This window comes from Callionymus lyra, chromosome 4 (genome assembly GCF_982586985.1).
Source record: "Callionymus lyra chromosome 4, fCalLyr1.hap1.1, whole genome shotgun sequence".
In the NCBI taxonomy this organism is placed as follows: domain Eukaryota; kingdom Metazoa; phylum Chordata; class Actinopteri; order Syngnathiformes; family Callionymidae; genus Callionymus; species Callionymus lyra.
In genome coordinates, this window is record NC_141821.1 from 22,229,792 (window position 1) to 22,248,098 (window position 18,307).

Consider the following 18,307-nt stretch of genomic DNA (forward strand, 5'->3'; position numbering starts at 1 on the left):
ATAATTACCAACAGGCCCACAAGAAAAGAGACACACTTTAGCTAGATTTATGAAAAAAGAGTCTGGTTATAGTAAGTAAGTAAGAAAGTAAGTAATTTTTATTTGTATAGCACTTTTCCAGACCAGGGTCACAAAGCACTTAAACAATCAAAACAATATTCAATAAAGTATATACTTTAAAGATCAAGATAAAACTGATAACACAACAGGAGTTCCAGAAAATCAAGGAAAAGCCTGTTGAAAATTAATATTTAGTGATTTTTGACTCCCAGTTTTGTTTAAAGGTTTCCCTGTAAGTGATGGAATTTGTTTTTCATAAAAACAAGACATTTTCTATTCAGTAGTAGATGCCTTTATAATTGTGTAACACTTTGTCAGTCACATTCCAGCACCAAGAAGATGGTGGGGGACAAATGTAAAAAAAAATCGATACATATCAATGCTCTCTGCTTCGTTTTCTTGACCAAATATGGTCCTGGTGATTTCAGAAAGATCCATAAAGGTCAATGTAAGTAACGGCTTTTAAATGGTTCTTGCTTTGATTCAAATGGAACTTTTTTCCTTTATTTTTCCTTTTTCACTTTGTCTTTGTTCTCCTTTGTCTTCAAAGATATTCTTTAAATGTATTCTAAAATCTGCTTTCCAAGCACATCGTTGTCTCGTGTGTGGCTTCTGCCAGCAGGGGGCGCTATAAGCCCGTTGAATCCTCCATGGTGGCTGACAGTGGAGGGCACTTCTCCTTCACTGCAGTGTCCATCTGATTCCTATAATTGCTTCCTTCCAGTATTTAATTGGTGCCAAACTGTCCAGACCGCGATCTGGTCAACGATCCACGTTCGATACTGTGGGCATCATGTGATCTCGGTACATCACAACACTCTGCTTTATTTATCTTCATTGCATTTTCTATATTATATCCGACATTAAATGAAAGGCGCATTTAAAATAATAATAAAAACACGGACTTGTCATTAGGAATAATAATCTGATGTAATTTAATTCTATGATAATGCTATAATAAGTGTTAAAATGTATAATAAAGGGCAACTAATTGGTTTAAAAGTAGCGTCTGCATTACTATGTTCTGCATGTCAGTCAATGGAAGCGCTACTCCACTATGACCCCGCCCACTACTTACAAAAATAGATCCGATTTAAGACAACGTGTAGGTTTTACCCCGTCGTTTTTTTTCGGTTATTGCATTAAATCCTGCTAAGGGTGTTCACGTGTGATTATAAGTGGGGATTTTCCGACGGTTCAACGGCGAATCGGGGATCTAGTGCGCCCTTGTTTTTGATGCCGGCGAGCATTTCGCGGGAAACAAAGCGGAAGGTGACATGGAGAGAGTAGGAGGAGTGACGCGTCATATATAAGCCCGCCTCGACGCGCTGAGCTGTGATTCTCACGCTGACCCTGCACGGAGGAGGGATCTTCATGCTCGCGCCACAGAGACCCACGCTCTCGGATTTAATGCTCGCGTCGAGTCGGACTAACTTTCCACGTCTTTTTTCTACGCCTTTGACTCCCGGCGCCCCTTTTTGCACGTTCCAAAGCCGAAGGTAAGCCCGCCTCGCAGAAAGGCTCGCGGACCCTCCGGAGGTCGTCATCAGGTTGTCGCCGGAGCACCTGCTGCAGAAACTAAACCCTCTCTCTCCCGCACACAGCCTCCCGCCATGCCGCTCAGCTCCAGCAGTAAAAACTACGACTACGACTACGACTCCATGCAGCCGTACTTCTACTACGACAACGAGGAGGAGGATTTTTACCCGCAGCAGCTCCAGCCCCCGGCGCCCAGCGAGGACATCTGGAAGAAGTTCGAGCTCCTGCCGACGCCCCCGCTGTCGCCCAGCCGCCGGCCGTCCATCAACAGCCTCTTCCCCTCCACCGCCGACCAGCTGGAGATGGTGACCGAGTTCCTGGGCGACGACGCCGTCAACCAGAGCATCATCTGCGACGCCGACTACTCGCAGAACTTCCTCAAGTCCATCATCATCCAGGACTGCATGTGGAGCAGCTTCTCCGCCGCCGCCAAGCTGGAGAAGGTGGTGTCCGAGCGGCTGGCGTCCCTGCACGCCTCCCGAGGCAAGGAGACCTCCTCCTCGGCAGCCCCCATGGGGGGGGAGCCCCAGTGGAAGATGAACAGCAGCTACCTGCAGGATCTGAACACTTCAGCTTCTGAATGCATCGACCCCTCTGTGGTGTTTCCTTTCCCCATCGTGGAGACCTCCAAGCAGAGCATGGTGGCACCTTCTAGTAAAGATCTGGGCTTGGACACGCCGCCCAACAGTGGCTCCAGCAGCAGCAGTTGTAGTGACTCAGGTAAGGACCCGACACACCCCTTTTTTTGTATATGTCAAATGCATGAAGCTAAACCCTGTCATCTTGCAGAGGAAGAAGATGGTGACGATGAGGATGATGAGGAAGATGATGATGCAGAAGAAGATGATGATGATGAGGACGACGACGACGACGACGATGATGATGACGATCAGGAGGAAGAGGAGATCGACGTGGTGACGGTGGAGAAGAGGCACTCGGTCAAACGCTGCGACTCCTCGGTGGAAACCCGGCATCCCGGCCCACTCGTCCTCAAGAGGTGTCACGTCTCCACTCACCAGCACAATTACGCCGCCCACCCCTCCACGAGGCACGAGCAGCAGCAGCCGCCGGCCGTCAAGAGGCTGAAGCTGGAGAACACCTCCTCCTCCTCCTCGGCCGGCAGCAGCCGGGTCCTCAAGCAGATCAGCAGCAACCGCAAGTGCTCCAGCCCGCGGACCTCCGACACCGAGGACTACGACAAGAGACGGACTCACAACGTTCTGGAGCGCCAGAGGAGGAACGAGCTCAAGTTGAGCTTCTTTGCGCTGCGGGACGAGATCCCCGAGGTGGCCAACAACGAGAAGGCGGCCAAGGTGGTGATCCTGAAGAAGGCGGCCGAGTGCATTTACAGCATGCAGTCGGACGAACACAGACTGCTGTCGCTCAAAGAACAGCTGAGGAAGAGGAGTGAACTTTTAAAACACAAACTCTCTCAGCTGCAGAACTGTCGGGCTTAGACCCCCCACATCCCCCCCCAAGACTTTTGTTTAATGCAAGTTCACCAGTTGGGTTGTACAGTTGCATGGAAATGCAAGTAAAGAATTCTTTTGTTCTTTTTTTCTTTTGATTTCAATGTTCAAACTGCCTCAATTGAAGTTCGGGTGGGTTAAATATTTAAAAGTTTATTTTTGTTAATAAAAACGTTGAAAAACAGGGGCTCATTTTGTTGCGAGCCCTGAAAAATAAATATACATTTTTATGTTTTGTATATAATTAATATTTCCTAAGAAAATGTATTTTTGGATCTCAATTTGTCTGAATGCTCAGACTAAGTGTTTGGTTTTTTTCATTATGTTCCTAGATTCTGTTTTGAATATAAAAAATGTTTCTCTTGACTTTGTGTCCTTGTTCTTGCACCCCCCCCACCCCCGACACCGTCTTTAAAGGCTGCTAATGGAATACTTGTCGTACTGTTATGTCACAAAGAAACTTAAGAGGACCAAGTCAGACTGTGGAATCCGTATAAGGCTTTGCTTTGAAAGGAGTCTTGCAAGTCAAGGTCGTACACATGACCCAGATTCTTGTTCACTATGGTTATCGACATTCATAAACCTCTTCTACCAACAAACACTCTTGGACACTGACCCACATTCTTCACTTGTTCCCCGCAGGAGATGACAACCATTCATGGGAACATATAAACAATCACAAGTGACTCAGTTTTACTGTAATTTCATTGCATCAGTTAATTATTAATTAGCAAATATGTGCTTTAACTTTTATCTAAACATGGACATCTAAAGGTTCACATTTTATTTTTGGTCGTACAAGTCACACAATTTCACAAAACATTTTCACAGATGTTTCTGCATAACAATAGGAAATATGACATTTCTAACATATTACCATCTTCCCTCCACTTCATGTATTGATAAACATCCCCCCATTAACCATATCATGTCCATCACCGACTCTCACTTCGATACAAACTCTACTTGTTTCTCACTGCTTCGCTACAGATTGATAGATATTAAAAAATAAACAAAATACAATACTAATGAACATGTTTCTGCTGATGAATCACTCCATATGTTAAACATGTATTTCGACTTAAAACCCTGTTTATTAACCTACAACAATCGCTTTCTTCTTTATTTGTGGTCTGGTTGTGGGGCCAGCAGCTTCAGAAGCATCACACACAGCTCATCCCGGGGGACCCCAGAGCTGTTCCCAGGTCAGCTGAGAGAAACAGTTTCTGTGGCCCCCTGGGCATGACCAGAACATCTTCACCAGCATCAAGAATGCATCCTGCTCAGATTGTTCTATCGGTCACCATGAGTGAGGGTAGGGGACTTAGATTCGTAGACATGGAGTTTTGCCTTTTGGCTTAGCTCTATTTTTACGTGAACAAGATACTCCTCCACTAAGGCAGGATCTCGCCCACAACCTGGAGAAGGTCCCCCACTGAGAGCTAAAACACCCTCGATAAAAGAAGTGTGTCACACCACACAACATATTTAATGGCAATAATTGTGTTGGTTCGTGGGCGTCTGAGGATTAACACACAGCTTCTCCACCACTGAGTCAAACAGTGACGTAAGTAAGAAACAGTAGTGAGGAGCCATTAAAGTTGATGATGAAACCTTCAATGCCTTCCAGAATATAAAATGAACTACCACCGGAATCCAATCAGTTTCTAATGAAACCCTTTAAAAGGTAAGGTAAGGTAAGGTAACACTTTATTGATCCTTCAGGAGGTCTCCTTCGGGAAATTGTTTTTTTCCAATAGCCACAGCAAATACAGCAATTTTTCATAAAAAATAAATCAAAATAAAATAAGAACAAAGTGAAATAAAGAGAAGATGACACAATCTAAGTCTAAAGATAAAGATAAAGAATATAGATCAAAGAAAAATAACAAAGACAAAGGATACAAAGACTAACATAGAACAGAACATCCAGATACTTTCACTCCACTCCTGCCCCCGAACTCAGAATTGTAAAATCTAATAGCCCGAGGAATGAATGAGTCCTTGAGCTATTTCAAGACATGACATTGTCATTTAATTCAATGTCAATGAGTGAAAATACTTGAAGGCTGCGTCAAGCATCTCGTTTCTTCAACATGTATATTTTTGAGAACACAGATGTTGGCAAGGAAGACAGTTGAACGATCTGTTAGCATTTAGCTTCCCTAGCTAGTCAGCCATCTTGCTTCTCTTTAATCTCTGTGTGTAGTTCTTTCTTGTGCCTTTAATGTGGCTTTGATGTTGGCTTTGATCTACATGCCAGACTGTACCATGTCCTCGGGGGGAGTCTGTCTGCCAAGTTTAGTTGAAAGTTATTTTGTTTCCCGGATGTGCTGTTTACAAAGAATCAAAAAACAAACAAGGAATCCCAACAAAAAACTACAAAGAAAGGACCCTCTGTTGAACAAGGAGATGCCTGAAAAGTAGAAACAATGGGTGCATAATAAAATAATAAAAAAAGAAAAGTAATGTATATCTTGAATAAAACAACAGTTTATGTCTTAATTTATATTTTATCATATGTACATTTTACAGTATATGGACTTTTAAGTGTCCATGGCGGGACCAGAAGCAATAATAAAAACCAAAAAAAGGATTTTCCTACTTATAATATATTTATATATTTTATTTAAACGGTGGTTATTTCATTGGCATTTTCCTTTTTTTTTTAAAAATAATATATATATACGGCAGATATATTTGCCGTTCATCTTTTATTTTACAATCGTCTACATTATTTCGCGACACGCGTGTTTTGAGTCACTACGTCACGTCGTGACGTCACGCGCCCGCTCCACGCAGTCTTCCGTGGAGCGCGTGGCGCAGGTCGCGAGCACATGGGAAGTGAGGTCGAGATTTGTGCGAGAGAGACACGCGCGACTCCCCCAAGAAAAAAAGAGGACTTATAAAAAAAAAAGAAGAGAAAGAACGAGGAGAGAATCATCCCCGGTAAGAGTTTTCTTGTTTGTTTGTTTGTCTGCAGCTTCACACGAGAACACGCAGGCCGGGGATGTTGTGACGTAACAGACAAAAATCCATGATCGCCGCGTGAAATTAAGATAAAATAAAATGCTCATCAGGAGCAGAAATGACAGGGATATGGAAGGATGTGTCAACAAGAAACTATTGTTCCTTGTGTCTCCTCGTCTGGCTCGTCTATTGTGTGACAGAGCTGCAGCGAGGCTGCATGAATGGAAGTCTGAGCACATTCTCCACATTCTCTGGAGAAAAATGTTCATATTCATCCACGCTTTAGTGCTGGATACCTGTGGACATACATCTCCTCTGTCTTCTGGAGCACATCAACTTGCACTTTAGGTGAAGAGAGAACAATATGTAGTGCACGGTTGACTAAGAAAAGTAAATATGTTTGTATTTATGATCGAAATGTTCATTTAAGTGGACAAAGCTATAGTGTGTGTTTGTGTGTAACTATGTTTTTTCAGTATAGGTTACAAGCTGATGTATGTTTTAGGTTAAATTGTATTGTTTAAATACAATGACTGGTCAAATATTGAGTCCATTGTTGCTTCATCCATATTAAAAGTCCACCTTAATAATTAAAGTTTAACTAAAGTGTTGATTTAAGTGTGTCTTAAATAGATGCAAGTCATGGTTATGTCTAGAGCGCTTTTCTAGACCAGGCTCGCAAAGCGCTTTTAAAAATCAAAAGCAATACGCAGTTAAAATATATACTTTAAAAGATCAAGACGCATACCTCTATTGTATCATCAGTATGTGTCTGTTTGTACAAAAACTCTCTTTTCATTGAAATATTTACATTAGAAAATGTGCTTCAGACACACCCACTGAAAAAAAACGTTATTCTGGAGATTCAATCTTGTTTACCATAACCACGCCCACTCCGCTGTGATTGGTCAAGCATCGAAGTTTGTCACCGCGCGTCACCAATCCAGGAAGTCTCCACCTCCAATACATGCATATAAAAAAAAAACACACATTCAATTTACTGCTAATTCACTGCGAATATGAAACCTACAAACTTGATGGTTCCATGTAATTAACAGAGAGACCATTGGTGTGCACTTACACTTAAAAATTGCGCAATGAGCACTCAATTGGTGCACTCAATTGGCCGGGAAATTGAGTGTGGATCGATGGACACTTTCCACCCTTAACGACCGCCATCTTAGTGACGTAAATGACGCTAAATGGAAGCTACGTCACTGACAACACATCTTCAGAGTAGATACCGGCGTAAATGTCTTGAGAAAACACTAATTTTACCAAAAAATAACACAACAACAATAATAACAAAATGATAAACAACTTAATAACTTGTTTCTATTGGTGAAAAGTGCTGTCAAGTGTCGACGATGGTGTTCCAACAGCTGGTTACAATCGGTGTTAAAAAATAGTAGAAGAAGAAGCTGTCGAGTCATCTGCGGTAAGTGTGCAGAGATAGTGTTTTCGATGCCTTTAGAGAACATAAAGTGTCCTTTATCAAGATGTACACCGTGTTTTATTGATCTGATCAGAACTGATCATCTCTCCAGGTGTCGCTCAACACCTGATATTGTTGATTGAAGACGTACAGACCAACGTTAAAATGCGATCAAACTGAGATTACAAAATTAAGCTTTCGTAACTAGTGATAAAATTGACTTCTTGCTACTTCTTTGTTTTTACTTTTACTGTTGATTCAGTGATTGATTTGCTTCCACAGCTTTAATTTGTTCCCATTATTCCTGAGTTCAGGATTCTTATCTTTTAATACCAACTAAGACTATGTTCAAGATGAAGATCCAATTTGTAAAACAAAAAAACAGAAGAAATAGAATTGCTCCGATAGTACCTCAGTTATAAAAAAAACCGGCTTTTGTCTTTAAAACATGCCTCCTTTCACTTGGGTTTCCTGTACGGTTTTAATGCCGGAAGTCTTGTTGAAACTTTGTCATTGTGCATTCTGTACAGTATGTTCTATCATAAATGTATACAAACTCAGTATATAAAACAGAACAATTCTAGTTTATCAATTTGATTTTGACCATAGAAGATGCAGGACTGTAGAAATAATGTCAGAAGCTGGAGATTGTAACATTTTGAAAAAAGGCCTGATATTGCCAGACTAAAGAAATATCAAAAGATATTTACGGTAGTTTATGGAAATAGATACTTTAAATACAATTCAAAAATATTCTTATTGGGCATTTTTTAGACAATGCAGCTACACAGTGGAATTCTGCTGTGATATGAAGCATAAATGATGTTAAAAGATGACACACCCAAAAGTGTATTTGTAAAAAAAAGTCACGATCGTCATTTTGTCATTCGATACATGGATTTATCAGTTGTGTCATAAGTTGTACACACAAGAACACACATGTGTCATGTCATGTTCTTCCAAATGTAAATAATATAATAAAATAACATTTAGAATTATTATTTTTTTAACTATAGTGTATACTAATGCTGCTATTATATCTATTAATGTATACTTTCTGATGAAAGGTGTGTCATTTCTAATATTGTACAAAGAAAACGGTTCAGTTTGAATGAGTTATTAGGAAAAGCTAATTTATAACGCACACTTATATCTGTATTATGTATATTAATATACTACCAAATGTTTTTGATGATTAATTTGAACAAGACTTGCCACAGCAAAGAATTAAGAATTTCACAGTATTATAATTTATTGTTTTATCATTTTTTTTCCCCCATTCGAAAACATTTGAAGGGTCTTAAATACTTCAAGAAAAGATTCTTATGTTTCATACAAAGTTAAGTTATAAATGGGCTCAGGGGATGCTGTAAAACGTCCCAGCTACACAGGGACAGAGACGAATTAAAGGTCCAGCACAAGTTTCTGAAGAAACAGAATCAAGGGAGGAGACTGATGCAACATTCTAGGATGACTCTAAACCTGGAGTGAAACTTGATACTACCTACTACATAAGTCCGAACAATACTGCGGGTATTTGAGAAGCTGCTGATGTCATACGTGTTATATGTTGTACAGTGATTCAAAACACGCCCCCCGAGCTGAGTCTCTAGCATGTGTTTGAGTATAAATAAATGATTAAGCTGCAGCGGTTACATAAGTTAAAGTGTTGCTACAGTATCCACGCTCGGAATGCACGGGTTATTTGCACTACACGCATGTGTCGCCTCTGTGTGCGCTCCATATGTTCCAGACCAGCAGCCTCCACAACCACTGCCTTCTCTCACAGCTCTTATGTAATCCGGGTTTTCCAGAGCCGGGAAAAGGTGGAATAGATTAAGCTGTTTTTTTTCTTTCTGGAGTCACAACTGTTGCACGATGAACTTTCCCCGCAGCCGTGTCTCGTTTCGTAAAGTGTTGTCGCATGACATCACTTTCTTCTCCGGGAGGTTCATTTGCATGCTGTGTCTGCATCATGGCCGCCCCGGATAGTGCTGGACTCCTTAAAAAGCTCAAACCCTGGCACAGCCTTTTTTTTTTCTTTCGGGGAAGTGCTTATTTTGGGAATGAAGCTCTGGTTCTTCAGAAGGGAACCATTAGCGGCGGTTCCAGGAGTTGTTGACGGCGTCTGGCTCTTATGTAACGGCCGAGGTCCCTCTGGACGATGATGTCATGAAAAGCTCATATGCTTGAAGAATATACAATTTGAAACAAAGCACGTCGGAGGAAATGGGATGTATAGGAGCCTGTGTTCTCGTTCATCTCACTTCCAGGGAAGCACTGTTTGGATTCCAGCAATAGATTGACTCTTTTTTCCACTCTACACATGGATGTTTGGAAACACTGCTGAATACTTATGAGCATCTTGATTATTACCTCTGCCAAGAGGATCTTCCTCTCCCTCTGTGTTTGATGATCTAAAGACATTTTTATTCGTGCAGGCTTTTCCTTGATTTTCTGGAACTCCTGTGTTGTTCTCAGTGTTATCTTGACCTTTTTAGTGTATATATTTTTGAGTTTAGTTTTGATTGTTTAAGCGCTTTGTGACCCTGGTCTGGAAAAGTGCTCTACAAATATAAATTACTTACTTACTTACTTACTTATTTGGGTTTTTGTAGACAAATGCCTCTCACTTCAAGCAAAAATAAATCAAGAAATAATTCTTCTTCTTCTTCTTTTTCAATGGAAAAATTAAACTTTTTCTCAATTTTTAAGAAGATGAACAAGTCATTGTATAATACAGAGATATCTATTGAATTGTTAATAAAACGAATGATGGTCTTCGCTGTCATTCTTTTCTTTTTAAGTTTTAACACTTTCTATTAGGGTTAAGTCGGTATTAATATTTTGGTAGTCAATACATTTTAATGCTTTGATACCGTGAGCCCCGTGAAGTACACAACTTTATTAAATGACAACAACAAGGTCACATTCAAAAAGTGATGATAGAAACATGGATGTCTCTTATAGATGCACAAATAAAGTGGACAATTGTACATTGAAACAGTGATGAGCAGCCTTCAATTATACATTTAATACATTTTTCAAATATTTCTGTGACTCTTTAACTTCTGGTCATCAGACTGATACTAATTGACTGAGTAGAGAATAGAATACAATAACTTGAGCTCAACAACACTCGTTCCACCAAGAAGAACCTTTGTATTCTGTACTTGTGGTACCGAGAAAAGGCTTAAATTGTTGTATGTTTAGAATGCTGGTACTGAAATATTGGTTTAAGTGACAACCCCACATGGTTTTCTGCGACTCATCTTTTACTGTCAAAGTTTTGTGCGTTTTTAACTGAGTAGAGGGAATCCGTTTTTGTTCAATGTCAGCTGGTTTAGGAATAAATATCACATCAAATGTTACCATTTATAACACTTTTCTATTAATGGAAAATGACAACAACTTGTACAATTAGACCAAAATGGCTCCAAATTAACCGAGAAAATCACACAAAAATCCATGAAGTGGATAGTCTCAGGGACTCATTCATCCCTTGTGCTATTAGACTTTGTAATTCCGGGAGCAGAGTGATGTTGTTTCATTTTAATCTTTGTTTCCTTTTATTTGTGTTTTTTTTGTTACTGGAAACCCAAAATCCAGATGGATTAATAAATTATATTTACCCATTAATAAAGTCTATTTACCCATTAATAAAGTCTATTTACCCATTAATAAAGTCTATCTACCCATTAATAAAGTCTATCTACCTATTAATAAAGTCTATCTACCCATTAATAAAGTCTATCTACCCATTAATAAAGTCTATCTACCCATTAATAAAGTCTATTTACCCATTAATAAAGTCTATTTACCCATTAATAAAGTCTATCTACCCATTAATAAAGTCTATCTACCCATTAATAAAGTCTATCTACCTATTAATATAGTCTATCTACCTATTAATAAAGTCTATCTACCCATTTACCGAAATATTATAATTATTACATACATTGACAAAAAAAATACCCCCTAGTCTCCTGCACAGTCTCACAAGAATTGACCTCTGGTTGCCCCCCACCACCGGCCTGCTGACTTTGAGACCCCTGCTTTACAAGAATGTCCTCTGGGCAAGAATATCTTTCTTGAAACTGGATCCAAGAAATTACAGGTCTCGTTATTGATACATGGGTACATTGATATTTGATTCTTAACAGCTATCCTAAATATATTTACTGTATATCCCGTCACCACACAGCAACTGACAGGAGAACAAAACTGCAATAAGGTTTTTTCAGTATAGATCTTTTCAGAGTATCGTCCCGTTGGTCGTTGGGTATCATGATGGTATTTTGACATAAACTGTCTTTACCAGCCCAAAAAGCATCGCAATATTTTGAGTTTTTTCTCCTCAACTTCATGCTTATTTAAGTCTTAAAGTTAGACTGTCTTGCAAAAAAACCTCCTGGACAAACTGTGTACGTTTAAATTTGGCACTAATATTTGATAAAATCTTAACGGAAGCCATCCCAAAATGAAAGTCGTCCCTTGAAAACAACATGTTACTGGAGCGTATGTAGGATCAGAAGTATCATGCAGGCTCGAGTCCTCGAGGAAGACGTGCAGACGTGAGTTACAGCACTTTAGTTTATAGAAAGCTCAACGGGCTGCTGTCATGCACTAGTGTCAGATCACAGAGTGCTGCTGGTTATAGACTATTCCACAAGTGTTGGGTCACTCGGTTCAAGCAGCCATGTGCTGACCCCATAAAGCTGCTTCTGAATGGGAGTCGTTGAGAACTGGTGTGATAGTCGATGACATTTGTCAAGAACAAAGTTTCCAATCGCGTTAATGAATGTTATGACGAAGGAAATGTGTTTGTTGTTGCTGTGGTCATGTGTCGACTCAGAGGGTCGAGGTAAAGTCATGGAGTGGATCATTAACTTTTTACTGCGTATGTTTTTATCTAAACACTCACAACAGTTGTTTCAGACGCCAAACTGGTGATGCAATTATTACAAATATTATGTGAACCCTTGTGCAACGTGTCAGAATGTCTACCTTGACTCCTGGTTTGCTTATAGCTACATCTATCTATAGTTGACAAGGACACTTTTCTTTGTGTTTTGAGTACTTTTGAAAGGGTTTACGGCAAAAGTATCATCATAATTCTGTTACTGTGCATCTTCACATGCTGAATAATGATTCAAATATTGAATCCGAGTCTGAATTTGAGCGTATAGCTATCTTTTTTTTTTTTAAGAACATTAGATTAAGTCATTTAATAGAAAATACCTTTATTGAATGGAATGGAATAATACATTGTTTGTTAAGGACTGAAAATGGACACAGAAATAATTGTATAAATTTCAAGAAACATTAAGTAAGAAATAAAGAAAAAAATCAATGACAAATAAAAAAATCATACTGTAAACAGTAAACCTGGGATTTTGAATTCACGTAATGAGGGTCAGAGACTTAAAGTAAAGTTTCCCTTTACATGTTTGTACAAGTCTGCTTTTGAAAAGCTTCACATTATATTAGGATTTCCTACTGAAAAACTTGGGTTTTTGGGAAATTATCCTCTTGGTTTTAACATCATCATTAAGTATAAAATGTTATGTTCAATATATATTTAAATTAATGTAATTATTGTTTATATAAATAACCGACGAGGACGGCTGCATCTTCAGTAGCTCCGCAGCAATATCTATAACTTTCTGTTTTTATTAATTTTTTTTAGTATAATTTTTTTAATGGATACTTTTGAAATCACTGAACAAACTACTGTCCATCATGGATGATGACAGTCATCCTCTCAACACTGTCATCAGTGAGCAGAGAAGAAGAATGAGTGCACGAATGCTCCTACCCAGGTGCAAAACAAATAGACTCAGGGACATTCCTCTGGCTATTAAATTGTACAATTCTTTCGTGGGCAGAAGTTAAAGTATCTGAATGTTCTGTTTTATGTTAGTCTTTGTATCCTTTGTCTTTGTTCTTTACCTTTATCTTTAGACTTAGATTGTATCATCTTGTTCTTTCTCTTTGTTCTAGTTCTTATTTTATTTTTTATGAAAAATTTCTGTATTTTCTGTGGCTATTGGAAAAAAAAAATTTCCCGAATGAGACCTCCTGAGGGATCAATAAAGTTTTACCTTACCTTAACTATCTGAAGTATTAGAAGGGATTTTTACAAGATAAAAAAAAAACAAGAAAAGATATATTTAAAAAAAAAAAAAGCAAAGTCCATGTTGTTTAGTTTTTAAAAAATTGTATTGTCTGTTTGACATTCTCGCATGGATAGTATTAAAATTCAGAACAATGCTAGGAAGCTGCAAAGGGCTTTAAGAAGGCCAACAATTCTGGACGTGTGTCTTTTGAAAGTCTGTAACTTGCTTAATATTTGAGCTACGGAGCTGTACTTTAGTCCAAAACCTTCCTTGGAATGAGATGATGAAAATGCCGGAAACGAAAAATCAGACTTGGTCGAGACACGGATGAGTTCATGACGGTGATTGTGAGCCTAAGAAGAACTCTGTAGGACCCCTGAAGCACCCGTGAGAGAACAAGGCTGACTCAAGTGTCCTTCATGGATATGGATTAGAAACTACTCTTCCCAATGTTATGCATGTTAACAGCAACCTGAGCTGTAAATTCTCCTTAGTTGGTCCAGTTAGAAAATTCCTAGAATCCACTTCAACGAATGAATTTATGAGGCAGGTGTTTGGGTTCATCTTTGTACTCTGTTTTCCTTGTAAGGATGACAGAATAAGGACATCACTGACGCGTCTTGTTGTAAAAATAGGAATAGAAAGACTGTAAATGTCTGTCTGAAGCCTCCTCACAAAGGAATTATATTTCCATAGTGATTTTACAGTCTGTTCTTTTCATTCCGGGGAAATTAAGGCTCATTTATCAGGATTGTAGCCGTTCTCCATGATGTATATTCTCCTCTTCCTGTCACGCTTCAACAGGAGGGTTCACATCCTGTTCTTCCCGTTTGTTACACGGATAACGACTCCGATAGTCATTCATTCAATTATTGTCAACAGCTTGTTTGTCGCCAGGTTGTGGGGACAGCAGTCTCATTATGGGTTCCCAAACTTCTATTTCCCGAGGCATTCCTCAGGGATCCCCAGTTTCTCCAAGCTGCTCGGCCAGACACCAGTCAGGCTCGACATCTGCGGCGTCTAATCTATGCTGGGATACAACAGGGATCCAGAAGACATGCATGAAAGACCAATTAAGTCTAAGAAATATTGCACCCTACACTAGAGTACCTGTGTAAAAATAAATCAATTACATTTCATTGCCTTGTTTTTCTAGGCAACTTCCTGTCCAGGTAAAGGGGGTGTTTTTAATCTAAATGTCTAAGAGATTATTCTGTGGGCCAGGACAAGATGCATTGTAGAACAAAGTAAATATACTCGCCTGGTATTCTTTTATCGTCCCTGCCACTGTCTTTTTCTTTCTCTTCTTGTACTTTATTCATCCCTCATTGGAATAAAAGAATAAAGGATCATCGGTATCGATGTTCGTTCTATTCTCTGCTTTGTCTTCATCTTCTTTGTTGCTTTCATTCATCATCGACTTTTAACCTGTTTTTACTTCTTTGTGTTCAACATCCTTTTCTTGTCATATTGTCGTTCTTCTCCATTTTCTCTTTGTCTTACTTTTTCATTATCAACTTATTCTTCTTCAACATTATTCTTTTCTCAATTCTTTCCTTTTCTTTCACTATTTTCCTTTCCTTTGTTAAACCTTTTCCTCTACTTCACCCTCTTCTTCTTTGTCTTTGTTATCGTTTTATTTGTTCCTATTTGGCATCATCATCATCATCGTTTCTTCTTAAACATCATCTTATTTTTCATTCTTTTTTAATCCTCTTCATTTTCTTAGTCCACCTTTATTTTCCAACTTCATTTTCTTGTTCATTGTTTTTCTTTCCACCATCTCTTACTTTCCTGCTGTCTTTTTTTTTTTGTCATTATTTTTCCTTTTGTCGTGGTAATATTTTTGTAGCATTGATAAGAAGATGCTATCATTTCTATTGTAGGAAATAAAAATGTTATATCAATAAAAATCTCTCCAGATCCCGTGATGGAAGAAGAAGGAAAACTGAGCAGGTACAGTTTTAGAAAAAATGGCAAAATAAAGCTGATCAAATTGAGTTAATAAAACACTTGTGATGTAAAAAGCTGACTAGAATCAGCATCTAAAGAAGGATTGTCATTAAAAAAGCGTTCATTCTGAGACATTTTTAAGATAAAGGTTCCCTCAAGTACTTGCTTGAGGGAAATACAAAAGGTGGAGTTAAAGTGATGGTATTTGTGGAGTGTTTTATTTCACTGGGACGTCATCTGACCGCATGTGATTTTTAAAAACCCATATGTTCTCTGGATGTTCACAACAACAACAGCTGAGATAAACGTCGTCATCGCTCACTCCAGCGGTGCGAGGGTTGACTCTGCAGTCGTTGAGGTGGATGTTTACAGAAGCCCAACGTTGTGGTTGAAACCACCAAATCCACGCCCCGGTCCCCGTCCTCATCAATGGGGCGAGCCACCCTTGTTCTACTTCACCGGGCTCTGCGGGTGAAATGAGTCACACTCGTGCTGTCAGTTCACCTCAGGCGGGGAGGCAGAGAACAGACACAAACTGTTTGACTGACCTACATTCTGTGTTTATGTGTCCTGCCACTGAAGTAGCGGAGGATTTGTGTTTGAAAGGAAACATGCCCACTCTTTTAATAAGCGCTTTCCAAATTCCTTTGTTGAACTGACAGAAGCAGAGGAGGAGAAGAGACACCTTTTGTTTTTGCTGGCAACGGAAAGGAAAGCGCAGGTCGGCGGTTTCACTTCGAGGCTTTTCCAAATCATGACGTCATCTGAGGTGTGATGCTTTTTTTTTTTTGGTGAACTCGACCTTTGCTGGAGGCGGTAAATCTTGTTTCGAGTAAACTCAGAAATGTATTTCTTTTATGATACGATATCATTTGCCATTTAAGTGAATGTTAGAATTAATTTAGTTTTTATCTGAATCTTCCTTTATACACTCGGGTAAACAATTATGTGTATTGCTTTCTAGTGTTTCAATGTGTCAGCTCCCTTCAGACGGGCAAAAAATTGCGAAACTTTTCTAAGCGCAGTATAAAATTCCTGAAATAAATCCATTTGCATGGTCTTGTGTTATTTCTTATACATGTTGTAAGACATTAAGTTGAGACTTTTCAAGTCCGCAGAGTTAACTCTGGAGCGTAGCGGTGGTGGCTTGAGTCTCGTATGGAAGCTGATCTTTATTTAGTCTAATAAACGTTGTTGTCATGAGGCATTGCAAGTGGATTTATCAACTATATTGTGTGTTTAATTGTAAACTGATGTGAAATAAGCTCCGTGACTAACGTATACTCTGTCGCTGAGCTTTTCTAGGTATCAGGATTTTTTCACTATTTCACTCAAAATAATAATAATACTTTTGTGAGATATTTCATGCATTATATTCACTTAACATCTGCAATAAATCCTTGTATCCTATGACCAAGACCAGACCTACATATTCTGATTGAATTAGACTAATGGATGCATACATTATAACAAGACACACAAATATTTATTGAATTGTAAAAAAAAAAAAAATGACAGTAGAAACAGATTCCTAATTAATTATCTAGATGGATGGATGGATAGATATCTATATGCTCTCTGATATTAGCGCAAGTAATTCAACGCAAACTATTCCGGGGTCAGCATAGTAACATGGTACAATAAATCCGCGCTACGTTTAAAGCGTCTTTTAACTTGTTGACCTCAATAGTTAAACAAGAATCTCATTGATTCCTCTTCTTCTTTTCCCTGGAAACAAGATGATCATTTATCTCCTTTAAAAAGCATAAATATTTAGATAAACTATGCTTTACCACATTCCAGGATTAACTTCCTTTTCATGTTTCCTGGTGCTGGTGACAAGTGTACCAACATATGCTGCAGTGGACTCACAGTTGAGTGCGACGAGGATCATCAAAGTGTCGTTAATAAGTCATTAAAGGTGTCTTGTGTGCGCCAACTCCCTCCATCACTGGCTCATCAGGGGTCGTAGGTCAGGCCGCTGTCTGTCTGACAGAATTCATTACGCTGATGAAAAGCCGCCGCTAAAGGTTAATGTAGTTTTACCCGCCGCACTGTCGGGCGTCGAGGCGAACCAGCCGGCGACGTGTATCTCGCGTGCCTTTTGCTGTTATTAATAGCAGGAAAGTGACCTTTTAACTGCGATCAGGTTTTGTTTGGGTTCTGGAGGTAAAGAAGCTAAAATATTCTCATTCTGGTTTACCATAAATCAACATCCTGACTTCCCTTTAATCCACCTCAGAGCTGAGGTATGACTCGCTGTCAGTTTGATCCCAATTCCAGATGTGCTTGTGGCGTTGTGACCCTGAGCAGGAGGCCTAACCCCTGATTGCTCCCGATGGAGAGGGAGTAACTTCTCTCATTGGGGTGTGATCGTTTGCATATGACTTGTTATTCATTAATTCATCTTTAAAGGGAACCTAATGTGCTGATTTAAGTGTCTCTCAAATTGTTCTAGGACCTCTATTATACTCTAGTATGTTTCTTTTTGCACAAAACTCTCATTTAATAAAGATATTTCTATTAGAAAATATATGCTTAAGCCCCGCCCACTTAAAATTGCGCTGTTTTTGCTGAGAAGGTGTCTCCTCCAAGCAACCACGCCCACTCTGCTCTGATTGGTCACAAAAACACAAGTTGCATTCGAAGAATCACGTAAAACTCACCCCTGAAATTCCCGTTTTGTACATTAAAAACGAATATTAAAAATAAGGTTTGCTGCTTAATGTACACATTACAAAAACACACAAAAGCTCTCACCA

At 39.2% G+C, this 18,307-nt stretch overlaps 1 protein-coding gene and 1 long non-coding RNA gene across 2 annotated transcripts in view; both read left to right on the forward strand.

The window, feature by feature from the left end:
• The first annotated feature begins 1,419 nt into the window (after positions 1–1,419).
• myca (MYC proto-oncogene, bHLH transcription factor a) lies at positions 1,420–3,434 on the forward strand. The gene is made up of 3 exons (XM_087789208.1): positions 1,420–1,559; positions 1,665–2,319; positions 2,389–3,434. Exons 2-3 carry the CDS (start codon positions 1,674–1,676, stop codon positions 3,054–3,056), a joined length of 1,314 nt encoding a protein of 437 aa, XP_087645334.1. The 5' UTR covers positions 1,420–1,559; positions 1,665–1,673; the 3' UTR covers positions 3,057–3,434.
• Positions 3,435–5,823: 2,389 nt separating this feature from the next.
• The window catches only part of LOC148082104 (uncharacterized), a 36,110-nt gene continuing 23,626 nt past the window's right edge, over positions 5,824–18,307 (forward strand). Inside the window, exons 1-2 of the long non-coding RNA XR_015710910.1 lie at positions 5,824–6,017; positions 16,208–16,314. This is a non-coding gene — a long non-coding RNA (uncharacterized LOC148082104). The remainder of the gene's footprint in view (positions 6,018–16,207; positions 16,315–18,307) is intronic.